The sequence below is a fragment of the Ochotona curzoniae genome, unplaced genomic scaffold (genome assembly GCF_017591425.1).
Source record: "Ochotona curzoniae isolate NIBS_2020 unplaced genomic scaffold, NIBS_Ocur_1.0 contig_3622, whole genome shotgun sequence".
NCBI classification, from domain to species: domain Eukaryota; kingdom Metazoa; phylum Chordata; class Mammalia; order Lagomorpha; family Ochotonidae; genus Ochotona; species Ochotona curzoniae.
In genome coordinates, this window is record NW_024465926.1 from 2895514 (window position 1) to 2922697 (window position 27184).

Sequence of the window (27184 nt, forward strand, 5' to 3'; positions counted from 1 at the left end):
TAAGAAGAAAGCATGATGTTTAAAAAGGGAAAGATGAAGACCACATGAAGTCTTGATTCTGCGGGGAGACTAAGCATCTCTGAAGGCTTACTCAGCATAGAATCATGGCTTGGGATCTTCTCAAAGGTCACATGATTGCTCATTTAGAGTGGCTAAATGGAGGTGGGGAAAATGTCTACCTTGAATAAAATGAAGATTTCTTTAAATATTTCCTGATACCCTGTTACTTGCCCTGAAACTGCAGGCTAAGGGTTTGTCTTAAGGATCTTCTCAATGTAAATCACATGGAGCCAGTCTCTGTCTTCAGGAAGCCCAGCAAGAACATGCAAGACAAATCACAAACATGACCCTTTAGAAAGTCTGCCTCCCCTTAGGCTACCCCACCTGGCGCACAAGGGCTGCCCTGAGGGATCCACAGACACCCGGGCTTCTGTTGAGTTTGGCAACCAGAAGCAGGAGGAGGAGTGAGGTCAGGGTGCTGTGCCCAGGTGGCCTTCCTGCTGGGTGCCTTTGGGCTGGCTCTATGCCAGGACAGAAACCCTCCCAAATGGTCCTCTCTGGGCCACTCTCCCTTCCAGGGCTGGAACTGTCCCCTCATTGCCCAGTCTAGAAGAGACAAACAGCTTGGCGTTAACTCTCCCAGGGTTACGGCCACTCTGCAATTCCCCCTGTAAATAGGCTCTTGTCATCAGGCTTGTCTACCACTGTCCTAACTTGTCCATGCCATTTGTTTCTGATTGGGAGACTAATTCAGACAGAACACACTTCAGTGCCATTTCTCAAACATTTGCTCAACATCATAGAAATATGTAAACACGCCCCAACCTGGTTTTGAAATGACATCAAAACTGATCCTAAAACTGGTAATGGAGACAATTCTATTGAAATCACAATGAGTTACTTAGGGGAAATGAGCAGTGCTACCTGTTTTTATACTTCTGCCTATGTTTTATGAAGATTGCACTTGAATCTACAAATTACACTGCTTGGCTTTCCTAAGCCTGCATTCCTAGGTGGGGTGATTCTCTCAGAGTTTCTGAATTTGCCATGATTTGAAGTCATTCCTTGTCTGTCTCCTTTACTCATCTGCAAGGTCCTCCTCAGTCAATAGGGAAGAATTCTTTCTCTGCATATTCTACCAACTAGAGAAGGCCTGGCCCACAGAGGATTGCACGCAGATATTTCCTGCATTGAATGGGGGGGAGTGCATTAGAACTTTCTTCTTTTGAGATCTAGCACAGCCGTTAAAAGTGCTGGCTGTGATTTAGGAGGGGTAAGTGAAAGGCGCTGGATAATGAGCACAGAGCATGGGAGGATGGGGGGCAATTCCTAAGACAGTGAAGCCGTTGTGGTTCACCACAGCCTATTCCACACTTCGGGAGAACAGTGGAAGAACTTGCATGAGTCAAACGTACAGCAGTGAGGAAGAATTGGAAACATCAATTACTCTGATTTGATCAGTATGTTTTGTACACATTTGATAAAATATTACACCATATTCCCTAAATATGAACAGTTATTAAGTGTTAACAGATTTTTGTTAAAGGTGCCAGAAACGCTAACAAGCTGGATTTGGTCATTATATTCTGCATACTTTTATTGAATTACCACATTGTATCCTTAAACTGTGAAGAATTTTAAAAAATATTAATAGTCATACCAGAGAGCTGACTCTGAAACCAGACACCTTGCATTTGGGTCTCTGGGTAAACGCCCCACCTTCCTGAGACTTAATGCTCTCACTGAGATGGCGGGGGTGCCAGGATCTCTCTCCCAAGGTCACTGTGAGGTGTGAAAGAATGAGCCGCACGTGTGAAAACCTCAGCGCTGTGTTGATGCACACTCAGTCAGTGCTAGTGTGGATACGATGATGACGTGCCCAAATAGCAAACTGTGTCTTGAGCGCCCAGTTAGGTGGCAGTGGATAACCTGCGTGCTAGACCACTCGGCTTTGCCCAGAGCCAGTACATTCACAGCGGAGTCCTATGCCTGGCCTAGGAGGCGATTCACGATCACTTATGGAACACCTGATATTTTACACAGTTCTTGTTTCTTTAAATATGTAACTCCAATCCCCATACCCTTCTTACAACGTAGAGTGATAGGACATTCACTTCCCCAGGATTCGCAGACCAGTGAAGTACTATGTAAAGCAAAGTTTGCCCACATTTGACGTTCTGATTCTCTCAGCACATGAAGGTTTTTTCATACTTCAGCAGTCACTCACAGGTAAGCACCACGGCTTTCACCATTATTTTATTTTTATCATGCTTTAATTTGATTTTTAAATCCAACCTAGTTCTTAGCAATGATATGTATAACATTATGGGAATTATTTACTAAGCATTGCTTAGTTATGCATAAAAATAAATAGCTAATAAATTATTAACAGTTTATTGCTATGCCACTGATAATCACCCTGGATATTAGTAGATATAGACATGGTTTCCATTAAGAAACTCTGTATTTTCAGAAAATATTAGCCAAGAAGAAGAAAAAGAGTATATATTAGGCAGTATACAAGGATAACAGGGCAAGAAGCAGGATGTGTTCTCCCGTACTAGGATTGGGAATCTGAATGTGTTTATCCACGGATGGGAAGGACATGATGGAGAAGGTGGCTAAACATGAAAGGAGAAGAGGGTGATGACAGAGAAAGACTGGGCTGGCACTGTGGTACAGTGAGTTAAGCCCCGTTTGTCATGTCAGCATTCCAAATGAGCACTGATTCAAACCCCAGATGCTCCGTGTCCAATCCTGCTCCCTAAGAATGCGCCTGGGAAAGCATCAGCAGCTGGCCCACCTGCTTGGGTTGCAGGCACCCATATGAGAGACCTGAATGGAGTTCCATGTTCCCAGGTTTGGCCTGGCTCAATCCTAGTCATTGTGGCCACTGTGAGAATTAAATAAGTGGATGCAATCTCTTCCTGAATCTCCTTCTTTGTCACTCGGTTTTTCAAACAAATAAAAATAAATCTTAAAAAAGAGAAAGACCATGGGAAAGATAATAAAATACAGATTTATCAGTAGAAGTAAAGGAACAATCGAAAGAAAATAAGAATTTCAAATAAAAGCAGGAGGAACACTTTCTTTTTAAGATTGTGAAAAGCTGGGGCCTGGTGGCGAGGCCTAGCAGCTAAAGTCCTCGCCTTGAACACACCAGGATCCCATGTGGGTACTGGTTCTAATCCCGGCAGCTCCACTTTCCATCCAGCTCCCTGCTTGTGGCCTGGGAAAGCAGTTGAGGACGGCCCAAAGCCCTGGGACCCTGCACCCATGTGGGAGACCCGGAAGAAGTTCCTGGCTCCTGGCTTCGGATTGGCACAGCATCGGCCGTTGCGCGCTCACTTGGGGAGTGAATCATCGGTTGGAAGATCTTCCTCTCTGTCTCTCTTCCTCTCTGTATATCTGGCTTTCCAATAAATAAATAAATCTTTAAAAAAAAAAGCAAGATTGTGAAAAGCAAGAAATGCTGAAGACATGGAGAAATGCAAGTAGAGAGAGCTAGGTTTGAAGAGGTTATTTTAGACAGCTTTTACTGTGTTATCAAAGCAAAGGGCAAGAGCATATGGAACTGAGGCCAACCGTAAAACCAGCAGGTTGAGTTTATGCCTCAGCTTGACTTAGGTTTCGTGCTGGACGTTTGGCATGAGCGACAAATGCAAACATGAGGCTTACACTTTGGGAATGGCTAATATTCCCAGAAAAGGTGTTTGGAGTAAGCCTATCGCAAATGAACTTAGAAACTGAGTCTACACACCAAAAGGAGAGGCGCCAAGCTTAGAATGGACTCTGGTCTTCCTGAAAGGGGAGAGACAGGCTAAGAACAGGAATGACGGGACAAGGTGTGTGTGTTTGCGGGGAACAGGCAGCCATCAGGACATGGGTCAGTCCTCAAAGTGTAACTACAGAGACAGCAAGAAGGAATCGTGAACAATTCAATGTGCCTCAGATCAAAGATGTCTGAAGAGTGGAAGGCACATTGTAAGTCATGAATTGTTAAAGGCAGTCAGAGCAATGGTGTGCTTACTTAACATACGGGGTGAATTAAGATAGGGTGAGGATCTGGAACAACACCACGTTCAAACACACACATATGACATCTGTATTTCTCACACATCCACTCGAAGGCTTACAACGCTCTCTAAAGCACAGGGTGAGTGTGGGTCTCAGGCAGCTCTGTGAGAATTGAGCAAACCAAGAAGCGTTAAGAACGTTTACACTGCAACAGGGCTTTCAGCAAGTGTGCAGAGTACAAGGTTGCTATACAAAATGAATTCAATATCCACACAATTGCAAACAATGATCCACAAGTAAAATTAGGAAAATAAATTCAGTTTAAGACAGAATAAAATACTTAGGAATTAACAGAATCAAGACTTGATACTAAAAGCTGCCAAACACTGTTTAAGGAAATTAACACTTACACAGGCAAGAATGCCTACAGTGTTCATGAATTGTTGAATTGGCAATATTATTCAAATTAGTCAATATTTCACAAATACCATTTTTGCCAAACCTCAGATGTCATCTTTGTCCCTGTTTCTTAAATTCATAATGGAAATACAAAGAGTCCAGAGTAGGTGAAGCAATCTTGAAAAAGAAATGCAAATCAGAACTATGGCAGCCACTACTCTGCCCAGAGCAGGGTGCTTACAATGAAATTCAGGTAATACAAAGTGCTGGTGAAAGGAGTAGAAATGATAATGCAGACACTGCTGGCAGGACTGGAAAACAGTGCAATTTGAGATTCTCTCTGAAGTTACCTTATGTGCTAGCAATTCCATCCCCAAATACAAGCTCAAGATGAACGAAAACAACGTCCAAATACAAACTTGTACCAGAGTATCCTTATTCCTAAAAGCCCCAAAGAGGGAACAGCTCCAGGTCTACCAGGTTTTTAACAGATACATAAGATGTAAAAATCACAACGTGAAAACTCAAACAAAAACTCACACAATGTGATATTATTAACTAACACTCCTGGGGAGCACTGTGCTAAATGAAACCAGTCAGATACAAAGGATCACACTGGTACAGATCCACTGACATGAAATGTCCAGAAGAGAAGACGTCACAGGAACAGAGGCAGACCAGGAGCTTCCCAGCACAGGGGAGGTAGTGAGGAAATGAGAAGTGACTGCTGACAGCCCAGGATTTCATTTCGGGGATGATAAAAATGTCTGGATGAATTAAATTGACTTTGGTGCTGACTGTACAACTTTATGACTATACCCAAAACAGTGAGTTGTACACTTTAAATGAGTGAGTCAAACAGTGTGTGAATTATACTGTAATAAAGCAGTTAGATTGAAAAAAAGGCAAGAATCAAAGAAGGCTGAAGGGATGAAATGGTATTGCCAAATGCGAGTCGAATAACTTGGCACACATCATGTGCTTGATCACTGTTTCCTTATGTGGGGCAGGGTGGCTATGCTGGACTCTGTCCCACACCTTGTGTACGTCTGGGATTTCAGAATGGAATACCAGAGGAGGTTACACTTCAAAACTCACATACTTATGGGATCCCAGGAAGGCTTTCTTCCAACACACATGTTCCTTGTGAATTTGGCAAGAGACCCCCTAGGTCCAGTTAGTGAGAACCAATCCAAGCTTTAGCCTGTGGATGCCGAAGTGTGAACCCAGCAAGGCTTGTGCTGAACTTCACCGATGATGGCAACTTAGCCCACATGCAAGCATTATGTCATCCAGTCAATGTCATTTCCACTTCAAGAATTGTAGAGAATATGTCTGCTCTGAGACAACAAGGTGTACTGCAACAAGTAGGAACATGACCTGCGCTCTTTCCTGTAGTTAGAACAACCTCTTTGAAGGAGACCTCATGGTAACTAATGGCAGTCCATGAACATAAATAGTATTCACAGTTACAGGACTTCATTAAGACATATTATAATCACTTCCCTAACACTGCTTCCGACGCTGCCTTAAGAGTGATGTTGATATTGGGAATATTTGAAAACTACCAGCCAGGAATTCATTTTAAGGTGAACTTTTGACAACCGTCAGGTTCTCTAGTGCTGTGCCAACCTGGAGACTGACATGAAGATTAGCATCTTCAAGTCTTAGAGAATTTTACTAGAAAGAAACCAGTCTGGCTTTGCTTCCTTCTTTTGATGACTTAACAAGGAAACACAATGGATGCCCCTCCTCTCTGCCTGGTTCTCACACTCAGCAAACTCTCTGAGAATGCCCACTCATTCTCCCCTTAAAGTTCTCTTTACTTCTGGGTACAGTGACACAGTATGAGGAGTAGCCACTGAGTAACCTCAAATCCTCTCCCAGCACTCACTCCCCTTGCTACACACATGGACACACACTGATTTACACAGGGTTTCTCTTACATGATCTGTGTGACCAATGACAAAGTTCTGCTCAGGGCGGGGGTTTGTTAATGAAACGTCATCGAATCTGTGAGGCAGAGTTGGCACCAACACTGCTTTTCTCCCAGTTTCTTCCCATTGAACACAAACAATGTCCAGTGCTGCAGTGGCCTTTGCATCCGCAAGGTTAAAGGTTCACAGGGAACACGAGCGGCCACCACCTATGCCCCAGGTTCCAGAAGTACCAAAAAAAATCAACCTGCAGTGTTGGTGCTACACTAGTGGCCACCTCACTATCTGCAGCAGAAAGCATTTCTGATAGAGCCTTTAAGAGAGGAATTCAATCTCTAGATCCCTACGTACAGTTTTTGTAACTCCAGAAAAACGTTCTTCTGGGGATGTTCATTCTTTTTTAAGTGCAGCCTGACCTCACCCTTTAAAAACTACCACTGGGACCTGGCTGGGCATCTCACATTGGAGTGGCAAAAAAATTTCCTATATGGCCAAAAGTCAGAGGCGCTTCTTAGCCCGTGCACTCTCTTCTGAAACCTCACTGCCAATTTCGTTGTTTGCCTCTTGCATCTCCCATAAGCAATAAAATAAACATTTCCTATTTAGATGCACAGTCTTGGCTGGGGAAGAGCGCTGAATGCTTCTAAGAGAACTACTGAATAAAGACGATCAGCCTGACTGGTGGACAAGCAGGCATAGGAAGAAGTAATTAGCCCAGCCTGACACAGAGGAAAGGCAGTCTCCTTGAAGGAAGACAGGGCAGTGAGTCAGGCAGATTCAGACCACGTGGCCCTGGCTGCAGCCACCTAAGTGAATCACAGCCAGCATGACACCCACATCACAGGGAAGAGCAAACTTGAGAGCACCCACTCTGCCACCTCTGCCCCGTGAACTGAGCCAGGACAGCCTTTCAAGACAGCCAGGAAGTCTGTTTGATATGGCACCTAATTGCTTAGGGTACAAAGCAACGGGGCAGAAGGGAGGGTGGCCTTTCACTCAACACATGCTGTTGAAGGAAGCCAGGTAAGATCAGCAGGACAGTACCTGTCAAAACCTGCCACACAATGAAACCCACACACTCCACTGTTGACACTGGCACAACGCAAGTGTGTTCTGGCGGAGGAGGGGCAGTTCTCAGACCACCTGATGAGTCTGTGGTGGTGGTAGAAACTGAGGAAGGGTGATCCCACCCAAACACAGAGCGGCTCCCCAAAACTGGGCTCTTCTGTGGAAACTGGATGTTCTCAAATAGCACATTGTAGATTTTTTCCATGCACACCTCTTAGGGGATGCTGATGGGCAATTCCATACTTTATCTGGAATTTCCACAGTTGTGCATTCCTTAAAGTCAGCGATACACAAAAGCACCCAAGACACAGATTTTTCTATGAAGCGATCAGACCAGCAAATCTGACAGGAGAAAGCACCGCTTCTTGTGGAACTAGCAAACTCGGGACGATCCCATGGCATCTGCTATCTCACTGAGTTCTCACAACACAGAAGCTAAACAGGGCACAGACACACTTCATGTCAGTGTCTGAAATAACACAAATCTCTAGACTAACTCAGGCTCTGCGTAAAGCAAGGCTAATCTTGACAGAGAATGGTGCACACACTCATCTTCACAAGCTGGAGCAGCATCTCCTATCACAAGAACAGATTGTTCTTGGTGGTGAACCCTGCCTTTGGCAACGGAAAGGACTGCATATGAAACATGCTACGCACATGCAGACACCTCGCACACCGCGCGTAGTGAAGGAGGCCTGGCACAAACGGTGTGTGATCCTCACCATGATAACTGTCTAGGTGGGGCTAACCGCAGAGCCAGGAACTAGATGGGATTTAGGGTACCAGGACTGGGAAGGTTGGGCAATGATGAGAACTGACTTCTGATGGCCAAGGCTTCTTCCCAGGATGATGGAAGTTCTCTGGACTTTACTCCGGCACTAACAGCATCATTATGTGAATACAATAAATGCCAATGAAGTACATAATTCAGTGGGTGAATTGTACTGTATATGAATGATATCTCCTTAAATTTTTCTCTCTCTTTCTGTCTCATACCCATATACACATACACACACAGAAGGGTTTCAAAAAGATAATTTGCATTATCTCTTAATCCCATTTTGTAAGCTTTTTGGAGGCTCCTTAAACATGTGTATGTGTGCATGTATGTATGTATCTATGTATCTATCTAAAAAGCGATAGATAAGGAGGAGAAAGAGGGAGCCCTGCTAATCACTTTGAAATTTTGTCATTGTTGGCAATGTTTGAAATTTGGAACGCATATTGTTTCTAAGTTTTTGCGCATACAAGATCCTATTAATGTTTCCAGATGAAATCATTTCCACTCTGCTTTAGTCAGATCACACAAAATGCTGTAGTAGACATTCAGCATTTCAATGTGAGAAAATAGGGGTTCCCAATAACACAGCTGTGAAGAAGAGGAACCAGGACTAAAACTCAGCTCTGCATGTCTCCAACGCTATTCTGATCCTTACAAACTGCTAGGTGACAACACAAAGGCCCTTTTGCATCGATTGCCACTGAAAATGGTCAAATGCAGTAATTAGCAGTCAGTAGATGCTAATATTCCCGACACGTGTAGTATTTTGCCAGTGCTCAAAGCTTCATACATATTTCCTCATTGAAGCTGCACAGCTATTCTTTGAGGGCATTATTGTTATCTTCATTTTACAGAGGACTTACTCGAAGCTTAGAGAGGTAAGACAGCATGGAGCCCCACAATTAGTAGTGAAAGTATAACTGAAAACCAGTTCTTCTGGGGGCAAGACTTGTTGGTCTCAAGCCTCATGCTGTGCTTTTCCAGAACACACCAATCTCACTGACGGACGGAGAGGTACATCCCGATGCTGTGGCTCCTGATCACTCACCAGCAAGAAGTCAACTAATGGTCTCTGAGAACCTGCAAGGGCTCCTGTGCCCTGGATCTCCTTTCTCTGGTCCTTGGCCCTCACATTGGGCAGCCATATAATGCTATGGGCTATTAGGGTATTTGTAGGTTATTAGTAACTGGTCTAGGACATGGAATTACAGTGAGAGTAGGAAATCCAAACAACTGTGCTAAGAACATTTCCACTACAAGGCAAGGGGTTTTGAATCTAATAAAAATATCTAGTGACAGAGAGGCCTCAGCATGCTTCCTGGGAAAACTCAAAGATCACTGCCGCTCAAGATCATTTGTATCCGGATGCAGACTCAGTCTTCTAATTACTGCACTAAATGGATGGCACGAAACATGTAGAGAGGCACTAGAGGGCTTGGGTGTCTTGGGTAACACAGCCTAGCAGGTAAAAGGCATGGTAGAAAGTCAAATTGTTTGGTCTATAATTGTTACTGATTGAGTGGCATTGAACATACCAGTTACCACATTTGGCTACAAAAACAGAATCCAAAGTAGCAGTGAACTAAATAAGATAGAAGTTCATCATTGTCTTAGGTGAACTAATTCTGAAGAGAGGCACTGCAGACTGACCTAGAATTCCATGGGCAATAGGACCTTTTCCATGTTTTGTCCTGTCTTACTAAACAAGGCCAGCTCTCAGAGCAAGGTGAATCCTTGAAATCTAGCCATCATATCACCATTCCAGCCAACAAAAAAGAAATAGGTAGAATGATTTTCAGCTGGACTTGCTTCCTATAAAATGCCTCTGAGAAACCACACACACACATCAGCCCTATCCAGAGCTCACAGCCATTTCTAGATGCAAGAGAGGCTGAGAAATATGATTCCTGTAAGGACACTGCTACTATACTATGCTGGGGACTGTTACTAAAGGATAACAGATGGGGTGTTGAGAAAGAACACCTAGATCTTCTGGTCATGCTGTTTTCCCACTCCCTTAAACTTCAATTTCCTCATCAATAACCTAGACAGGAACAGAGCATCTCTTCCCCAGAACTGCTCTGATGAGGCAATGACAGCCCATGGGAAGCCCTTAGCAAAGCAGTTGGCCAAGCTCCCACCCCAATGTGCTTCCTGTTGTGGTAGCTATGCGCATAATGATGGTGCTCAGAGGAATTAGGTTCCAAAGACTTATCTCAAGGACAGGCCAGCCAGCTCCTGCAATGTGCAGCATCTCCCTTCCAAACTTTAGATTTTGAAACCCTTTGCCTTTTCCACATACAGCAGGATTTCTCACCCTTGGCACTGCTGACATTCTGAGTCAAATAATTCTATGTAGTAGGGTCTATGCACCATGCATTGTAAGATGCTCAGCAGCTTCTGTGGCCCCCACCCAACAAAGCCTTCGCTTTTCCAGAGTGGAAGCCAAAATGTCTCCTGGGGGTAAAACCATTTGAAACTGAAGCATCATTTACTCCACTGGGTCCAAATTCAGACAACAAGTGTCTATCAGCAGTAGCTTTAGAAGCCTGTTGGGTTATCTGAGGTTGAGTTGCATGCGTGAACATATCAAGTTAAGCCAGATCTCTTTTATCTTCCTAAACCAGTGAAAAAACCCACTAGGATATTTTTGAATGGTATGTAAAAAATAGAACCTCATAGAATTTTGACATATATGTACATACGTATAGACACATGTGTTATATATGTAAACATTTTATATGCATATAAACATATACTGTATACACTTAAACATACACATATACTACATTTTAAGTCTTCAATTCTAGCCCTGGCTTAGGACTTCAGTGTCAGTCAGCAAATGTGGTTAGAGAGAGAGGAAGACATTTCAGAAATACAAGAAGAACAAGAAGGAAAGAGGTCGGATGGTTCATGAAGTCTGGTTTGGATGGACCACAGTAACGGGCCTGTGCGGTCCTGTGATGATACCAGGGGCCTGTCTGAAGCACAGCGCTCAAGCTGTGCAAGCATCTCTCCCCGACACCCACATCCACAGTCTGTCAGAACAGAAACACTGTAGATAAAGACAGCAACACACTAAAGAAGACAGAGCAAGAAAGTGTGGAAATTCCCCAAGTCAAATTTTTGGGACATCTTTGAAAGAAGCCTGTCTTCTGAATAATAGAATAGCTTTGGGTCCTGTACTTGGCTTAAAGAAACTGCAACCATAATTAAAAGCAAGAAGGCTGTAAGTCTATTAATTTTTTTCCTTTGATACTGGAAAACTTAATTCATGACCTATATTTTATAAAACATATACTTGAAAGGGATTCTATGTGTCTTCTCCCCACTGAACTAAGCATATTGAATATCTTCCATTTACTTAAGAAGGGAGGCAGTTCTATACATAAAATTACTCAGGGCTGCTGCTGCTTTTTTTTTTTTTTTAATGCTCTATAGATTAAAGTGCAGCAACTGAAAAGCATTTGTATAGATTAGATAAGTGGGAGCAGCAGCTCCAGCCTCTGTCCTCTGAGCCATGGCGCTGCAGTAACAGCTGGGAGAACACTCCACTGATGATAAATCCTTTCTAACTGAAGGTAGGCAGTGGTCTTGATGGATGACCCAGCATGCCTTGTGAATCTCCCAGGGTTCTCCTTGAGCAAGTCCTGAGCTTCCACTAGGGGGAGAACTGGGCTCCACCTGAGCAGGCCACAGTCATCGAGGGCGGGCTGCGTGGAGACACTTGAGAAGCTCGCCTGTTCAAGAGGTTAGTGTTTTCTCCCCTTCCTTTCTCCCTCTCTCTCACCTACACATCATGCACACATGTGCACAAGAACATGTATTCACAGGTGGATGTGCAAGGATATTTTCTCTGGATTTTGGATGAGGAGGGACAGTTTTGGAGTAACCTCAGCATTACCGTGGGTGAAATGGTTCAAGGAATGTGGATATCACGGTTGGGGGCTGAAATGAAAGAGCAGAAGTCACAGTCATTGCAGATCTGCATTCAAATTCTAGTCTCACCATCCACCAGCTGCGTGAGCTTGCAGAAGTCACTGGACCTCCTTGCATTTGGCTTCCTCCATTATGAAATGGGAGTAAGATATGTAGAAAATCTAGATCAGTACTCAGTACATACCAGTGCCAGAGATACAGTGTTTTGTCACTCTAGGACAGGTGCATGGCTCTCCCTGAATCCTGGTAACCTGCACCCAGCCGCCTGTTGACTTCCTCCTGGGCCGCAGGCCCACAGTGTGCTGATTGGGCCCACATCTGCTGTATGCATTTCCCACCACACATGTTAAAAATCAGGCAAAAAGGAAGAAATGAAGTAGCCATAAAGAAAACACTTATACTAAATAGAATTTTTTAAAATGAAATTTGCAAGGATTCAGACTTTCAAACATTCAAGGCCATTCATTCATTGAATGAAAATTTCTGGGCGGCTCCTGTGTGCCTGGTACTCCATTAAACACAGAAAATTGAGGGATGAAGAGAAAACAACCTGGTCCCATGGGCCTTAAGTGGTGGTGAGAAAGAGAACTGCAAGTAGAATCTACTTTGTACTTGAGCAAAATTTATAAACCTATTAAGGTTTACAGTATTACCGTAATTCCATACAGATGGCATCTGTTACAATAATCCAGTACCATAAAACCAGACAATAGTTAGTATTTCCCAATTCATCATGGACTTGGAACAAAAACCTTATGTGGCTTGCCCCCTCCCTCTCTGTTGCTGTCACGTTAGTGCAGGTCATGGTCCTCTCACATCCAGAATGCAAATGAGCCCTTGCTGCCTTGCTCCATTCTCCACTGTGCAGTGCAAGTTATCTTTTAACAGTAAATTTGGGTTTTACCATTTCCTTGCTTAAAATCACCCAAGGGCTTCTGACTACATACAAATGTAACTGAAACTTATGGAGCTCTAAACCAGGGAGCTGTGATTTTATCTCATATTTTTGGCAAAGGATCAGGTAGCACATATTTTTGTTTGTGTGGCATACATGAGTGTCCTACAAAGAGTTCAGACAAATGGGATTAAAAATATGAGCTGATTTTGTCATGAAAGATTTTGAAAGTTGAAAATACTGTGCATGTATTTCATAGAATAAACTCACAGTTTCAATATTGTCTGTAAGCTTCTGAAGTAACTATGGTCTCTTTTGCAATGTCATAGCTCTGCCAGCAGAGCAGGAAACCAGCAACAGTCCAGCGTGAAGGCACGGGCATGTCTGTGGTCCAATAAAACCGTAAGGTAAACGGCAAAGGCTGTGGGGAGGTCAGAATCCTGGCCCATACTTTGCTGATTTCTGCCCTTGTTGTCTCCTTGAACCCAGGAGATGATCCGACCTTCTCCAGTGCTGGCCTCCTCCCTGAATTTTTCTGCAGCCACTCGTGTTTTCGGAGGCCTGGAGCATTCCCACTTCAAACCTCCACCTGGTGGACTGCTCGCCGGGCTCATTTCAACATATCACTGTGTTCTTTCACATTCAAAGCCCATACATGATCATATTTATTTGCTTCTTGATAACTATCTTTCTAGTCCCAATAAAATGTAAATGTCTTTATAGTCCTAATTGGTCTTTGTCACTGCTATATCCACAGCAACTAGAACATTACCCACCTCCTGGGAGCTACCTAAGATACATTTGGTGGGTGAATTTGCTGAATGAAGTGGACTTAAGAAGTTTATGTGAAACAGGGCTTTCTCTGACGCTGTAACCGCTAAGTCACTCCAGATTTGCCACTCTATCTTTCTCTGTGGTGCTCTAGTAGCTCTGGCCTACTCAGGGGGGATCCAGTCATTCAACTGTCACCCACTTTCCATTTTAGCAAGAGATTCTTGAAAGATTCTGAAGAGTTGCAGAACGATCAACATTAGCAAAACTATCATTTTTCTTATCCTGATGCCACTCTAAACTTAGACACTCCTTCAGTTAAGTTAATTCTTAAGCATATTTTAAAATACTTGATGTCACAGATCTTTCTCCCAAAGAGTGATGGAAAGAGGATCCCAGATTTGGCTTCAAACACATGTGACAATTTAGTGTGGTCTAACAAATGCTTCTTTATGTAGGAATGTAAGGAATCTGGGTCTAAAATCTCTCAGGTTCACCTGCAACACAAGGTTCTCATCTGAATGACAGGAGCCAGTTAACTGATAGAGGAAAGACAGGCACATGGACCAGGCCTAGCAGCAAGGCCTGCACAGACAGCAAAGCTGGGAACCCTGGTAGGGTCTGTTTATTGAACTTCTCTCCTCTCTCATAGGTGCACAGGAAAATTCAGGGGGAACAGAGCTATGAATAAAATCAGAAAAACTGTTTTTGAAGTCATTCGACTCAAACATACATACATAGTTCTTCTGGTTGGGAACGCTTCTACCAAGAGAAGCACTCAGGCATTCTTCCTGGTGTCACCAAATCCATGGTGCCCAAAGGTTACAGCGTACATCAGCAATGGGTTCTACCACAAATAATGGTGTCTGTCAGAGGGAGGATGGCCTAGGAAGACAGGGGCCAGTGGTTGGGAGAAAGGCCTTTGACTGGTATGGCTCTGAGCCTGTGAGGGACATGTCTGGGGGTCAACAGCCATAGTTAGGAGCACTTGGCAGAGACTTCATGAATAACTGAGTGAAGTCAAGAGATAGCAAAGTTTAGAAAACATTTTCTATTTCATTGATTCTAAGATTCCCTTAAGAAAATGTCTCCAAGTTGACAATGTAAGTGCTTCACAAAATATGCTTCACAGTCACCTGCCCTGGAGTAATGTGTGACATGATCCCAACCACTGACATCTCTTCAGCTAAAGCCTCAAGAAGAAGAGCTACCATCAGTTACTAAAATCCTCTCCCAAACAACAAAATCCAGGGGTGGAAGTCTATAGCAACATCACCCACCATCTCCAAACATAGTCACTGAAAAGACCACAAACGCTTAAAGACATGAGGTACGATCCAGAGAAACAAACAGCACCACCAATCAGTATGTTTGCGTGTGAAAGGGAAGACAACTGAATGCTAACTCCTGGGCCCAGCTAAGTAACCACTGGCTTGGCCAATGAAACCCTTTGATTAGAGGCATTGTCCCAATATGGATTGAAATGTAATGAGCCATAGCCTCCTTCCTCTGACCCACCAATTCTGCTCACAGGAATTTGTCCTAAAGAAACTGTCATCAAAGTGAGGCGAGCTAAGCACTCCCCTGTAGAACTGACTTTTAACACAGAAAGGTGAAAACAAGTGAAATCAATAAGAGGCTGGTTAAATAAATGAGGGTAGATTCATCCGTTATCTGTTGAATGCAATGATATGGCTTGATGCTTATTGATTTTCAAAAATGTTGGCAGGCTCCTGTGGAGTGAAGAAAGCGATACACAGCGTGTCTCTATGATGCTGTGGGGAAGCCCACAGAGCACCCAGAGCCAGGCTCACTCAATGGGCCACTCTGGCTACTTCTGGATGTTTGGTTTTGGGGGTGACTTAATACGGCTGAAAAAAAGCTGGATTGGTCTACTGGGTAAAGCATCTATCCAATCAAGAAAACAAACAAAACAGTCATATATCCACAAGACTGATTGGGAGTTTTCAAAGTCCGAAAATACAAGTAGAGAGAAACTTCACAGCAGATGGATTGAGAAGCCACATCACATTTCCTGTGCCAAATCAGCAGGTGACCAGGAAAGAGACTTTACCACCGGGGCATTCCAACTGAGGACCCAGCACAGAGACAGGCCTCCAATACAAAGCATCCACTGTCACACAGGTCTCTACTGCACTCAAGTTGTTTTGGAAAAATAGCAACTCTCCAGCAAAGTGGAGTGGTTAAGGAAGGCCATTTGCCCCAAAGGCCATCCAAATAGCTCTTTCTCCTTGTATCAGATGTGGTTGGACCTGTTTAAATATTAAAGTAACTATCTCTTGGTGGGGAAGCAGAAACCAAATACAAGAATCCCTTACTCCCCCATCTCCCTTCTTCATAGCTACAAGACTAGATTGGTTCCCTCCTGAGCTGGGCATTTGGCATGGTTATGCTGAAGCACCTGCCATTATTTTAAATCTCATTTACTTCTGCTTGCCAACCTGTGTTATTTTGTCTACCAGGAGAGAATGAGCAGCATAACTCAAGCCTACTGCTATACCCACGCAGTTCACAACAGTGCCAGACCAGAGTAGATACCAAGTGAGAGGAAGCAATAGAAGGCAAAAGCTACTGGATTTCAGGAGACAAAGGTGAAGATTGCTCACTTATGCTTGTCTACAACAGCCTTGAGAGCTGGCAACACATCACCTAGGCAATGCATGGTCTTTTGTGAGGTGGCCCAGGCTCTCCTTGAATACAAGATTAATTTCATGGTCTCTGTTCTTAATATTTCAGGTTGGGGGTTAAGCTATCCACCAAATCACCTCTTTCTCCTGCAATCTTTCAAGGCCATGCCACCATTGGGGTGAGGGTTGCCATTTTCCTAGATGCCCCGGCTGCCACAGAGGGTGACCAAGAGCATGGAGGAAGAGTACATTTGAGCCCAACTCAATGACCCATGACTGCATGTGCCATGCTGGAAGGCCACCCTCAAGTAGCTGGCTTACATTGGCCTGTGTGCACAGCTGGCTGAAAGTGGCTGGAAATAAAATGTCCCCCTGGAGACAGTTCTCAGCCAATGTAGCATCATCCAGCTGGAGGGCATCTCAGCCACTTGACCCCTGGCTGGGATACCTATAATGTAAGTGTATGGTGCCACTTTCTACAGCCCCCACAGGGATTGAGCTTCCAATTCCTACTCTGCAGCAAGCTGAAGACTGCACCTCTATAGCCTGACTTTCCTCTTCTGTTCTACCACCTCACCTGCTGGCACAGGGCACTCTCCTCAGAGGTATCTAAAACAGTCCCAGGAGCCAAACACTCATGAACTGGCATCTCCAAGGCACCATGGGGTCTTAGCATACATGCTTTCCAGAAATTTCATGGGTCTCAGCCCTCAACCTTACATTCTAGCCCTGTTTTGGGAATTCAGAGAATTCCTAGTAAGAGCCACCTAGCCCTGTAGTGGAGCCAGAGAGCCTGGTTTTGTGCCCCATAAATCAATACCTTGTGACTTGAGAGAAGGAATGGCTCATAACGTGCTAAGTTCACAGGCTATTATTTTCTGTTGCTCTGCCTTCATCCAGGAACGTTTCCCCCAAACGATACCCTGGAGTTTACTGCTGAGCAGCTGGGCATGGTCTCCTGTCTGCACAAGCAGATAAATATGGGTGACCTTCCTCGCTGATGGATGGGTGCGGAAGGCTCTTGGGTACTTGGGAACATGAAAATGATGCTTGGTTTGTTGGGAGATGAATTCTCCTTCACACAAACTGTGTGTCTCTTTGCTTTACCTTTGCTAAAGGGCACGCTGCCAGAGGAAAACGAATGGCTGCAGCTCTAACAACACACTGGCATTTCTGGAACATTCATTGTGTTCTAAGCAGCGAGGGAAGCACACGGTCTCAGTCCTCACATGCAGCCTGTGAGGCGGGCGTGGTGACACACCAGCCTTATTTACAGACAAAGCTGCCGAGGCCGAGGAGAGACCAAGCCAGTTCTACCGTACTACCCCGTGTGGGCTGTTGTGGGTTATCTAAGCAGGATGACAGTGCAGACTCAGCAGAATTGGCCCAAGCAGTTGTATCCTATCAGCAGCATCAGCCACTGTTCTCCCATTCCATCCAACCCCAGGAAACAAAGTGGCCAATTCTGCCATGGTACATTGAAGTCAGAGATACAGATTCTGTGTCTCCTTGCTCCCCAGCTGTGTAAATCAGGCAGTTTTGCAAGCCTCTCTGAGGGTCAGCTTCCTCTGCTGTGACAAAGGGACATTGGTATCCCTCTCTCAGCACTGGAAGGTTGTGGTAGAGGAAGTAATAGGTTCAAAGCTCCAAGAGCACTCCATGCTGGGACAGTCCAGTAGGGATTTTGTGGAGCAGATGAAAGAGCACAGAATTTGCAGGTAGATTGCACACACTGACTCCCAAACACTGCCTCCCATCCCGTCTCTGTGAACAGGGAAAACCCAGGGAGCTGCCCCCACCCCAAGCCAGCATCCCTCTTGGTAAAACGGATGCTATGCAGCATCTACAATATGTAGGATTCCATGAGCTACAGGAGAGCATGGCATCGTGGAAATGGGAGAGGTGATCATTTTCATGGCTGGGCAGGGTTCGCCAAGACAAGCCATACATCGCTCACGACCGAGGTCGGGGAAGCAGAGAGGGAAGAGCACCTTCCACAGATACCTGCTGGTTTCCTGGACTCTCCAGGGCTCATCTTGCTCATTGCTGCCTTGCAGGGGCTCAGTCCTCCGACTGATTTCCCTCTCAAAGTTTCTTGCAACACTTGTACATTATGACTCCAGATCTTTCTGATTTTATTTCAGTTGCTGCTCTGCAGTCAAAAAGAGAGGCTGCTACCAGTGCAAACAATGAACCAGGCTAGAGCAGAGGCAGCTACTCTGCATGGACGCCCACGCCTCAGCGTGCTTGCCCAGGACAACACCTATCATAAACCTGAATTCAAGGTGGTTTATGTTTTCTTGGAGACGCAGCTACCCCTAACCAACCAGCTTTGTACTATACGGAATTCAATGTGCATAACAGATTCTATTTTTCTTAGAGAATATGACATGTTTATAAGGCAATGAATTCTGAAATCCTTCCCTAAACTGTAAGGAAAGGAACAGTGGGAGGAAAATTGGACATGGTCTAATCACACACACACACACACACACACATAATATACAAAGATGTGTGCGTGCTCACTGCTGCTGCAAATGTGACCGCTGCCATTTACATTTAGAACACTTTTGGGGCCATTCTCATTCCAGTCACTCAGGTGCAGGGGCTGGGCACCACACATGGAAACCAGAAATTACCCTTAAGCTCAGCTCAGACTCCGGCTTCCTCTGGCTCTCCCAACTTGCTCTGCACACCAACTTGGTTAAGCTGAATTTCTCAACATCAAACTCAACTTCCAAGGCCCCTCTCTCTCTCTCTGCCCAGAAGCCATCTCTCCATCAAAAGCAGCCTGCTGAAAAGTCCCTGGGGACAGGCTGCCCTGCAGGGGACCCAACCTACCTTCACCGGCCCCCTCCTTCTCAGCCCTGCTATCACCTGCCACCTCTGCTACCCCCCAAACATCCTGGGGCACACACAGTGGATCCACTCTCATTTTTCACAGGCTGAATTCAAAGCTAGGAAGAAAGCGGGTAGCTCCTGCCCCTGGGAAATCCAGTGGAGTGAATAGAGACCTGACTCCTTGAAGCTGAAGGCAGGTTTTAGGGAACTTGCATACAATTATCCACCTGGTAGTCTGGGAAGGTTACTATGGCAACATTCCTAGAGCCTCACATCTGCCTGTCATTGATGCATCGTGGAGTCAACCAGGCAGGGAGGAGGAAAAGGTAGAGGAGCTCTCTGGCTTCCTTCTCCCACCTGGCCGGCAGAGTGACCACTTCCCTTATTTGTTTGGGCATAATCTAGACGCAGCATCCAAGATACTCTTAATACAGCACTTTTCACTCCAATATATCTTAAAGCTTAAAATCAAAGTCCCATCTGATGGGGATTTTGCTACTTTGTTCTTCACTTTTTGAGCATTATACTCAGGAGTGACTTCTGCTGCTGGCTGCAAAAGGCTTTCAATAGCATGTACTGCAGCAGAAAAGGCAACTCTTGAATTCAAAAGCCACCCGTGATAAGAAAAAAAAAAAGATCCAGCATGGGAAAAAGCTAAGCTCTGCAGCAGCCTTGGGTCGTTTCTGTAACAGCAGGTGCAGGTATTTCCAGAGGGAGATGTAAAACGTTTTGTTTTGTCCTTCTGACAGCAGACAAAAGTTTTCACCATGCACAGCTTCTAAAGAAAGGGGTAAAGGGTCTACCTGCTTCACAATAATTATGAGAAGAAATAACCAAGGAATTTGTGCTGGGAATCTGCACTCTGAACAAGACTCCATCATAGCCCAGAGTTCAGCCTTGGGCTCTTACAAGGCTGAGCCAGAGGTACAGGTGCCCAGTACCAGGCACATGCCAGACACAAAGGAAGGCTTTCAGGTATTCTCCAACACTCCCATCACGCTGTGTGCTGCAACCTGCTGGTTCCTGCATCTACTCAAGGAAGTCATACATCCACGCTGGTGCATGCCAACAAGTCAAAGCAGCACCCACACAGTCCCTAGCGCCATCAGAGATCACTGTGCACACTTGTAAAGACACGCCAGCAAGCAAGTGAAGGGCACGTACCTGTGGGTGACCCTTCCATCACGTGGCCGACGTAGGGGCCTTCTCGGAAGATGGGTCTGTTGTCATTCTGATCAATCACAATAACTTCCAACGGCACCGGCCCCTCCAGAGTTTTCCCATTGATGTCAGTGGTCTCCACAGAGAGCTATTGGAGCAACGAGAACAGGGGAGAAAAAGCATTCACTCATTACGAACATCATGATCAGCTTCTCTGGAGAAAGTAGGTTATATCAGCAATCTTCTAAGCCTTTGGCAATATTCAAACTTTGGTCTCAATAGATAGTCAATGATCACTGCAGATTAGAAGGCAAAGATCAATGCATGTTAGTTTTCCCTTGGGACCTTTACAGTTAACTCATGATATCCACAAAGAAAGGAAAGAGAAAAACCTTCTCATCAACCATAGCTGAGAAAATGTGCCTACATGGTTTCTGTTTTTCCAACATCATTTTCCTTAAAAGGAATATTATGCTAATAGAAATAATTGACTAAGCAACTATGAACTGAGTACATTAAGAGAGATAACCGAAAGTGTTTATGGTAATGTTTAGGAGGAATTCGGGTAAGCATTTGTGGAGGGCCTTCCTTAAGCAAGAAACTCAGCACATGCAGGCGCCTGAAGGACATTGCTGGAGCCCTGTCCACCAAGCCCTTTGTAAGTTAGGGGGCCTTCATAATTCCAGGAAACACTTCCATATGAAACTATCTCCAGATACCAACAAAAAAGGCGACGCGAACAAAGCGGTTGGGCTGTTTATTGGAAGCAGGAATTATGCTATGGCATTCCCAGTGAATTCCAGGGACCTAAGCTTCTCACTTCGAGTGTAATCTGGCCTTGATTTGACTTGACCACAGTAGCACTTTGGTGCTATGTACTGGTCCCTACGAAGGAAGCAGTCAAGCGTTTCTGTCAAGAAGGTGCACAGCACTTGGAATTCTATCATCATTCTTTCTCAATTCGTTCATGAAAACACCTGTTGCTCAGAGTCATGGTTGCTAACACTCATCAACGCGGCTCACTTAGAGTCTACATTGGATTAATACACCTAAGCAAACACAGTGGAGGACTCCAGACTGGGCAAGTGAGTCTCCAGAGTCCACGGTTCTCACGCCTCGACACCATGTGTCCACTGACTGAAGGTAAGGCATGATCACATGATGGGGCTGGAGACAGCTAGTCATTGCTACTGTTGCTCCCTCAAAAGCAGTTCAAATTAGGACAATACCGGAGAAACACTGCTGCTACCAAACAGGGCAGCTATCTCCCCAAAACGATGCCATCATTTTGGAAAAAAAGTACATGTAAAAAACAATGGAAATCAGGAAAGAATCCCAAATGGATTTCATTGTGTTTCAGTATCATCAGTGATGCTTTCTGAAGTAAGTGTCATTACATGATGTGTAATTCTTAATAATATCCTAAATGTCCAGTGGACAGGGGTGAGTTCAGTTCATGTTGAATTAGTATAGACAATAGCATTTAGATTTAAAGAAATAATTATTCAGAATACTGAGTAAAGGTACACAGAAGCAGCATACACAACGTACATATACAATATGTAAACATGATTTGAAGGCAATAAGGAAATCTGCTTTTCATTTTTTTGGTTAATATTTTTTGTTGCAAATGTACATACACACACACAATTACTGGCACATATAAAAAAATGCAAAGGTACCTTAATTAAGGAAAAAGTAAATGGCCACAGTCACCTAACTTGCACACAAGAACATCTTACAAAGAAGCCTGCATTTTTATGTTTTTAATCCTTTTTAAAAAAAAGCTATTATGAGAATACTGCTAATAAAGGAAACAAATCAGAGCAAAGCTTTGAGGGCAATTTAGTGTAATAACAAAATCTGGCCTTTTCTTCTTCAAAAATAGTGAAGAACTTGATTTTCACTCTAGAGATAGTTTTTGCATCTGAATAGTTTTCACTCTAGAGATAGTTTGGTCTCTAGAGATAGTCTTGCATCTGAATCCTGGGTTTCCATACTACCCCAAGATATGAGCCATGAAGACTCAGAACTCATATTTGCAAAAAAATGCAAATGCACTCAAATGAGGAGGGCCAGATTCCAGAAAAGTACAACTACAAGATGTTTATCTGGCTGTAAAAAATTGAAATCCATGCAATTGCAAAGGCAACATTTCAACTGGGACTTGGAAGAAAAAAGAAGGAAAGAACTATACAAAAAATGTGAGAAAAATGAATAAAACAGCAAAAGTAGTTGACTGTAACAACTCTGAAGTAGGAGAATTTTTTTATTTTTTGGCAGGGGGTGATAAGAAAAGGTATATTAAGTCAAAGATTTAGAGCTCCACTTAGTTTCCCAGGGTGCATGGAGGGTTTTTGGTGGACAAGATTGTCTACATAGAAAAGCTTGAGCCAAATGAGGAGTGAAGGCTTTCATTCTGGTGAAATGCTGGGGAGGCGAAGAGGGGAAAGTGTGTGAAAGGAGAACGTTCTAGACCAGATCAAGTGTATGCTAGGAAACTAGTGCTTCACTGCTGGCTTTCAGAAGATAGATCAACAACGTGGATATTCAGGGAGTTGTTGGTAACTATAGCCACAGCTGTCCACTTGCTAAGAAAAGATGTGACATTCCAGTATGTTCTCACAAGTGGTCTCAAAGGAAGGTCATGCCCACAGTTAGCAAATGCCAAAGTTTCTAAATGAGGATCTCAAATTCCAGAGGGCACCTATAGCATCAGGGAAGAAGTGCTGAGCAATGAGCTCACCTTCCCTCTCTTCCTAATTGACTACTCCAAACTCACGAATCCTTAGTTGAAAAGATGGAAACAGCACTTTTTTTCTTTGAATTTCAGATTCTAGCAGCTGGGCTTGGGACCTTCCTAAACAAGCTAGAGTGCTTGTGTCTGCTCTCAGTGTTTGAAGTGAGACGCCCCTCGGAGGAAAGCAACACTGAGAAAATCTGACAGGGAGCCACTGGAAGAAAGCCATGAAATAATTGCTCAAAGGAAATGGAAATCACCCAGGTTCCCACTGCCTATTTCTAGGCCACTTTCTCAGACTGGGGTCGAGGAGGGGCTTTTTTTCTTGGTTTCAGTGGGTGAGCTGCCTGGGAATAATAAGATATGAGATATTAAAATGTCTACTGTGCATATGGAACGAGAGACACACTATCAATCACAGCCAGAAACAAGTGTGCAATGACTTCTGTGGCAGGTGGCCTGGACTGCATTATGCTTGACCAGCCTCTGTGTTACTGTTCAAAGCTCCACGCTCGGGGCCAGTAGCACTGGAGTATCCTAGTGGCTGGTCAGAAACATTGACTGACTCTTCAGTCCTGCCTACTGAAGGAAGCTCTTCCAGTCGGTGCCAGCTCCACGGAATTCTGGCACACGTGGTCACCTGAGTGATGCTGCCTTGAGACAAAAGGAATGGTGAAAGGACATTGGAGGCCTCAAGATCAACATTCCCACATTCAGCCATGAGAGAACAAGCTCCAAACAAAAGGCTCAGTTGCACTAATTGTCAGGAGTGCCACTGTGCTGTGCTTGGACACATCTACTACTCCCAAGTGCTGGGGACAGGAGGAGTGGATTTTGTCAGTGGGTGTTTTTGGGCAGTTTGTCACAAACATATGTGCACATGCGCAACACAGAGACCCCCCCCACACACAGCCACTTTCACACAGATATGCATACGCACACCCCCAAAACACACATGCCAACCACTGTTCTCCGAAGTACCCATTTCCCCAAATCCCTTCCTAATTTTCACATGTGCATGATGAACATACAAAGCATACTGCATTTCATCACTTCCTTAGAAGCTGTTTAACAGACAGTAGGCAAAAGAAGATGACTTACTGATCACTGAAATGGGAAAAATTGCAGAAAACAAAGCAAAATTAATGAACAGGCACTGAATGGACAGGGCGACATGTTTGTCAGCCTCACGACTGAGGGAGGTGAAGTGGAAGGGGCCACACCTGCAAAAGCTTGAGATGTGGCCAGAACCCTGGACCCGGATACAGGAGGCCAGATGTCTAGTCCTCCCACAAGGTGGGATACAGGCTCTGAGCAAAGCGCAGATCCCTCTACATCATAATTTCTGTGTCATCAGTAAGAGCCTCCCATGATGCCCTCACTCACAGGTTCCTGAGCAGATGACGTGTCTGACTCTCAGGTTTTCCAGGGGCCAGCCTTAACTTCTGATGGAGAGGAGAGACTGATTTTACACTTGTAGCAACTCCTATTACATTTCTAATAGTGCCTTGCTTCTCTCTGGCCCAACCCTGGTCACTGCAGTCATCTGGGGAGTGTACTAGCAAATGAAAGATCTCTCTCCCCCAACCTCTCTCATTCTGTCTTCCCTCCCCAATAACTCTATTTTCAGATAAGTAAATAAACCTTTGAAAAACACAACCCATGTTGTGTCACAGGAAATCCCTCTTGTTTCTTAGTATCCAAGTAAACCAAGCTTTTTATTCCCCTCCTAGTTCTTCCAAATCAGTCCATTCCTTGACAATACAGATCTTCATACTCCAACCCTCCTCTCAAGTCGGGACTTCCTGCCTGTGCCCTCATACCCTCCCTTAGCCCTCAGCCAAATGCCAGGAAGGTCCCCTGTCAGTACCTTTCCTTGAGAGCAGTCATAATATGCCAACACCTAAGCACCTGGCGGCGATTCAGTTACCGTCTGCCTCTCTGCCCAAACCCACAGGGGCAGAGATATGGTGGATACCCTTGTAGTGAATCCCCCAGAGCACAACAGGTCCCTGATACACTGCTTAAAGAGACCAGAATCAAAATTTTGGCCTAAGCTTTGGCCATCTGTTCTTTCCACCCCCCACACATAAGGGCTGCCTGTCAGTCCCACGCTGTGGACCACTGGCCAGTTGACACTTTATGTATCCTTCACTGATGAACCAGTGGTAAACAATGTCAAAGAAGAGAATTAACATTTACATGGTGTCTAATGCATGTCTGGGCATTTCATGCATTAGTTTGCTGGGATCAAAACATGCTGGAGAAGCCCCTGGCAGTAGAGAGGTGGAAGGAGCTGCTTGTTTGCAGCGAGGCTGGATCCAAGCTGAGCTCTGACTCCAGCACTCAGGCTTTCCTTGCTATGCCCATGCTTGCTCAGTGTTTCTTCCAGAGTTCTGTTAATGCTTTTCTTTGATTCTCTTTATTAATTGCTATGTCACTCTCACTTCATGTGAGCCAAAATTATCCATGAATTTAGCATCATGGTGAAGATAGTATGAACATGAAAATACCTGCAACACATAGTGAACATATGAGTATTATGTATGGTGTTGAACAAGCTAGAGCTGGGACTTGCACACCATTGCCTAGCTACAACAACGGTATTTTCTGGAATGTTACTGACTTTTTATAAAGCAAAGCAAATGAAGTTATCTTCAGACATTTAACTCTCAGATGAGACTTTCTGGTGTGTGGGTCAGGTGATTTAAATCACTTCTAATCCGTCTAAACTAAAAATCGTTTGTTCAAGGGCTTCAAGGGTGGGGACATTAAAATACCACATGAACATAAGCTCTACTCCAGTTTAGGCAGAAGACATGGCAAATTCTAAATTCTGATTTCTGAGTTCTGTGTATAAGAGGAAAAAAGTGGTTTGACTTAAGTGGATCCAGAAGGGAAACTAAGATGGCAGAACCATGAGGCCAAGACCCTCCTGACACCAGCATTGCCCCCCCCCCGGAGGGAGTTGGGACACGCCTACTAGAGATGTGAGCCACTGAGTCTGGATATACACACTGATGGCTTTCCTAACCAATGGGCCCCACAGTAGAGATTGATGCATGCATAATGCACAGACAAGAATCCAGTGCAAGAGGACAGAACATAATGAAGCAGATTACAAATGAGAGCATGAAGACCAGCCTTTACCTTCATAACAAACTATTAACACTGCGCCCTTCTTTTCTCATCCTCTCATCTCTGACCATGAAAGACACGATTTTGTACAACAAAACTTGACACTGTGGACTTACCCAAAGGGATGAGCTGGTGAAAAACCACGTGTGTTGCGAGGCCAGCATGAAGAAGCTGGCTCTGAAAGGCTAATGCTTTGTGTAATATGAGCTGACTCAAATAAAGCATGTGACACCTGGACCAATGGGGTAAAAACGAAGCACAATGTACTGCCTGCAAGCTCCTGGTTGTGTGTGTGTATGAGTGTGTGTGTGCACGCACACACGTGCACGCATGTGCATGTTTGCAGCCTATGCCTTCCAGCCACTGAGCTTTTGGATCAAGCAAAATGAAGAATCCCCAAAAGCTGTATTACTAACATACTGTAACTGTGTCTTTCTTGGGCAGATAGATCAGCTGTCGGACACCCAGAGGAGTATTTTCCTTCCAAGATGCCGCCACTTATTCCACATCTAACATACTGGCTGAATCAGCAGACAAGTCACAAATGGCCTCATGCCTTTCTTCCAAATATCTTTCCCAACAGAATGTTGGAAGTGCAAAATGATCGCTGGAGGTCTCTGATTGCAGTGAGGACATACACAATACCAACCACGGGACACCGCCAGTTACACCCAGGCACTGGGGCTGTGTGTCTGACTCACACAAAATTCTGAAATTCCTGTGGAACATAAACTGCCAGCACTGCCCTCGCAGGAAGGAAACAGGAGACAAGGTGAGTGGAAAGGGGCAGGGACATATAAACACTGAGCTTGCTCTAGTCGACTCGCAGCTTGAGACCATCCACCTGGA

At 44.6% G+C, this 27184-nt stretch overlaps 1 protein-coding gene and 1 long non-coding RNA gene across 4 annotated transcripts in view; one reads left to right on the forward strand and one right to left on the reverse strand.

Moving 5' to 3' along the window:
- CDH13 (cadherin 13) overlaps positions 1–27184 on the reverse strand; it is a 1068624-nt gene that overhangs the window by 250504 nt on the left and 790936 nt on the right. Inside the window, exon 7 of the mRNA XM_040982306.1 lies at positions 20461–20605. Within this exon, the coding sequence (XP_040838240.1) occupies positions 20461–20605 (145 nt within the window). The remainder of the gene's footprint in view (positions 1–20460; positions 20606–27184) is intronic.
- On the forward strand, positions 1869–14517 carry LOC121157878. Of its 3 annotated transcripts, XR_005884108.1 has the most exons (4): positions 1869–2229; positions 11834–11953; positions 13366–13443; positions 13526–14517. It is a non-coding gene; the product is annotated as an uncharacterized LOC121157878 (long non-coding RNA). The 3 variants fall into 3 exon arrangements; XR_005884106.1 differs by having other exon boundaries at positions 13366–14517; XR_005884107.1 differs by lacking the exon at positions 1869–2229 and adding an exon at positions 10949–11431 and having other exon boundaries at positions 13366–14517.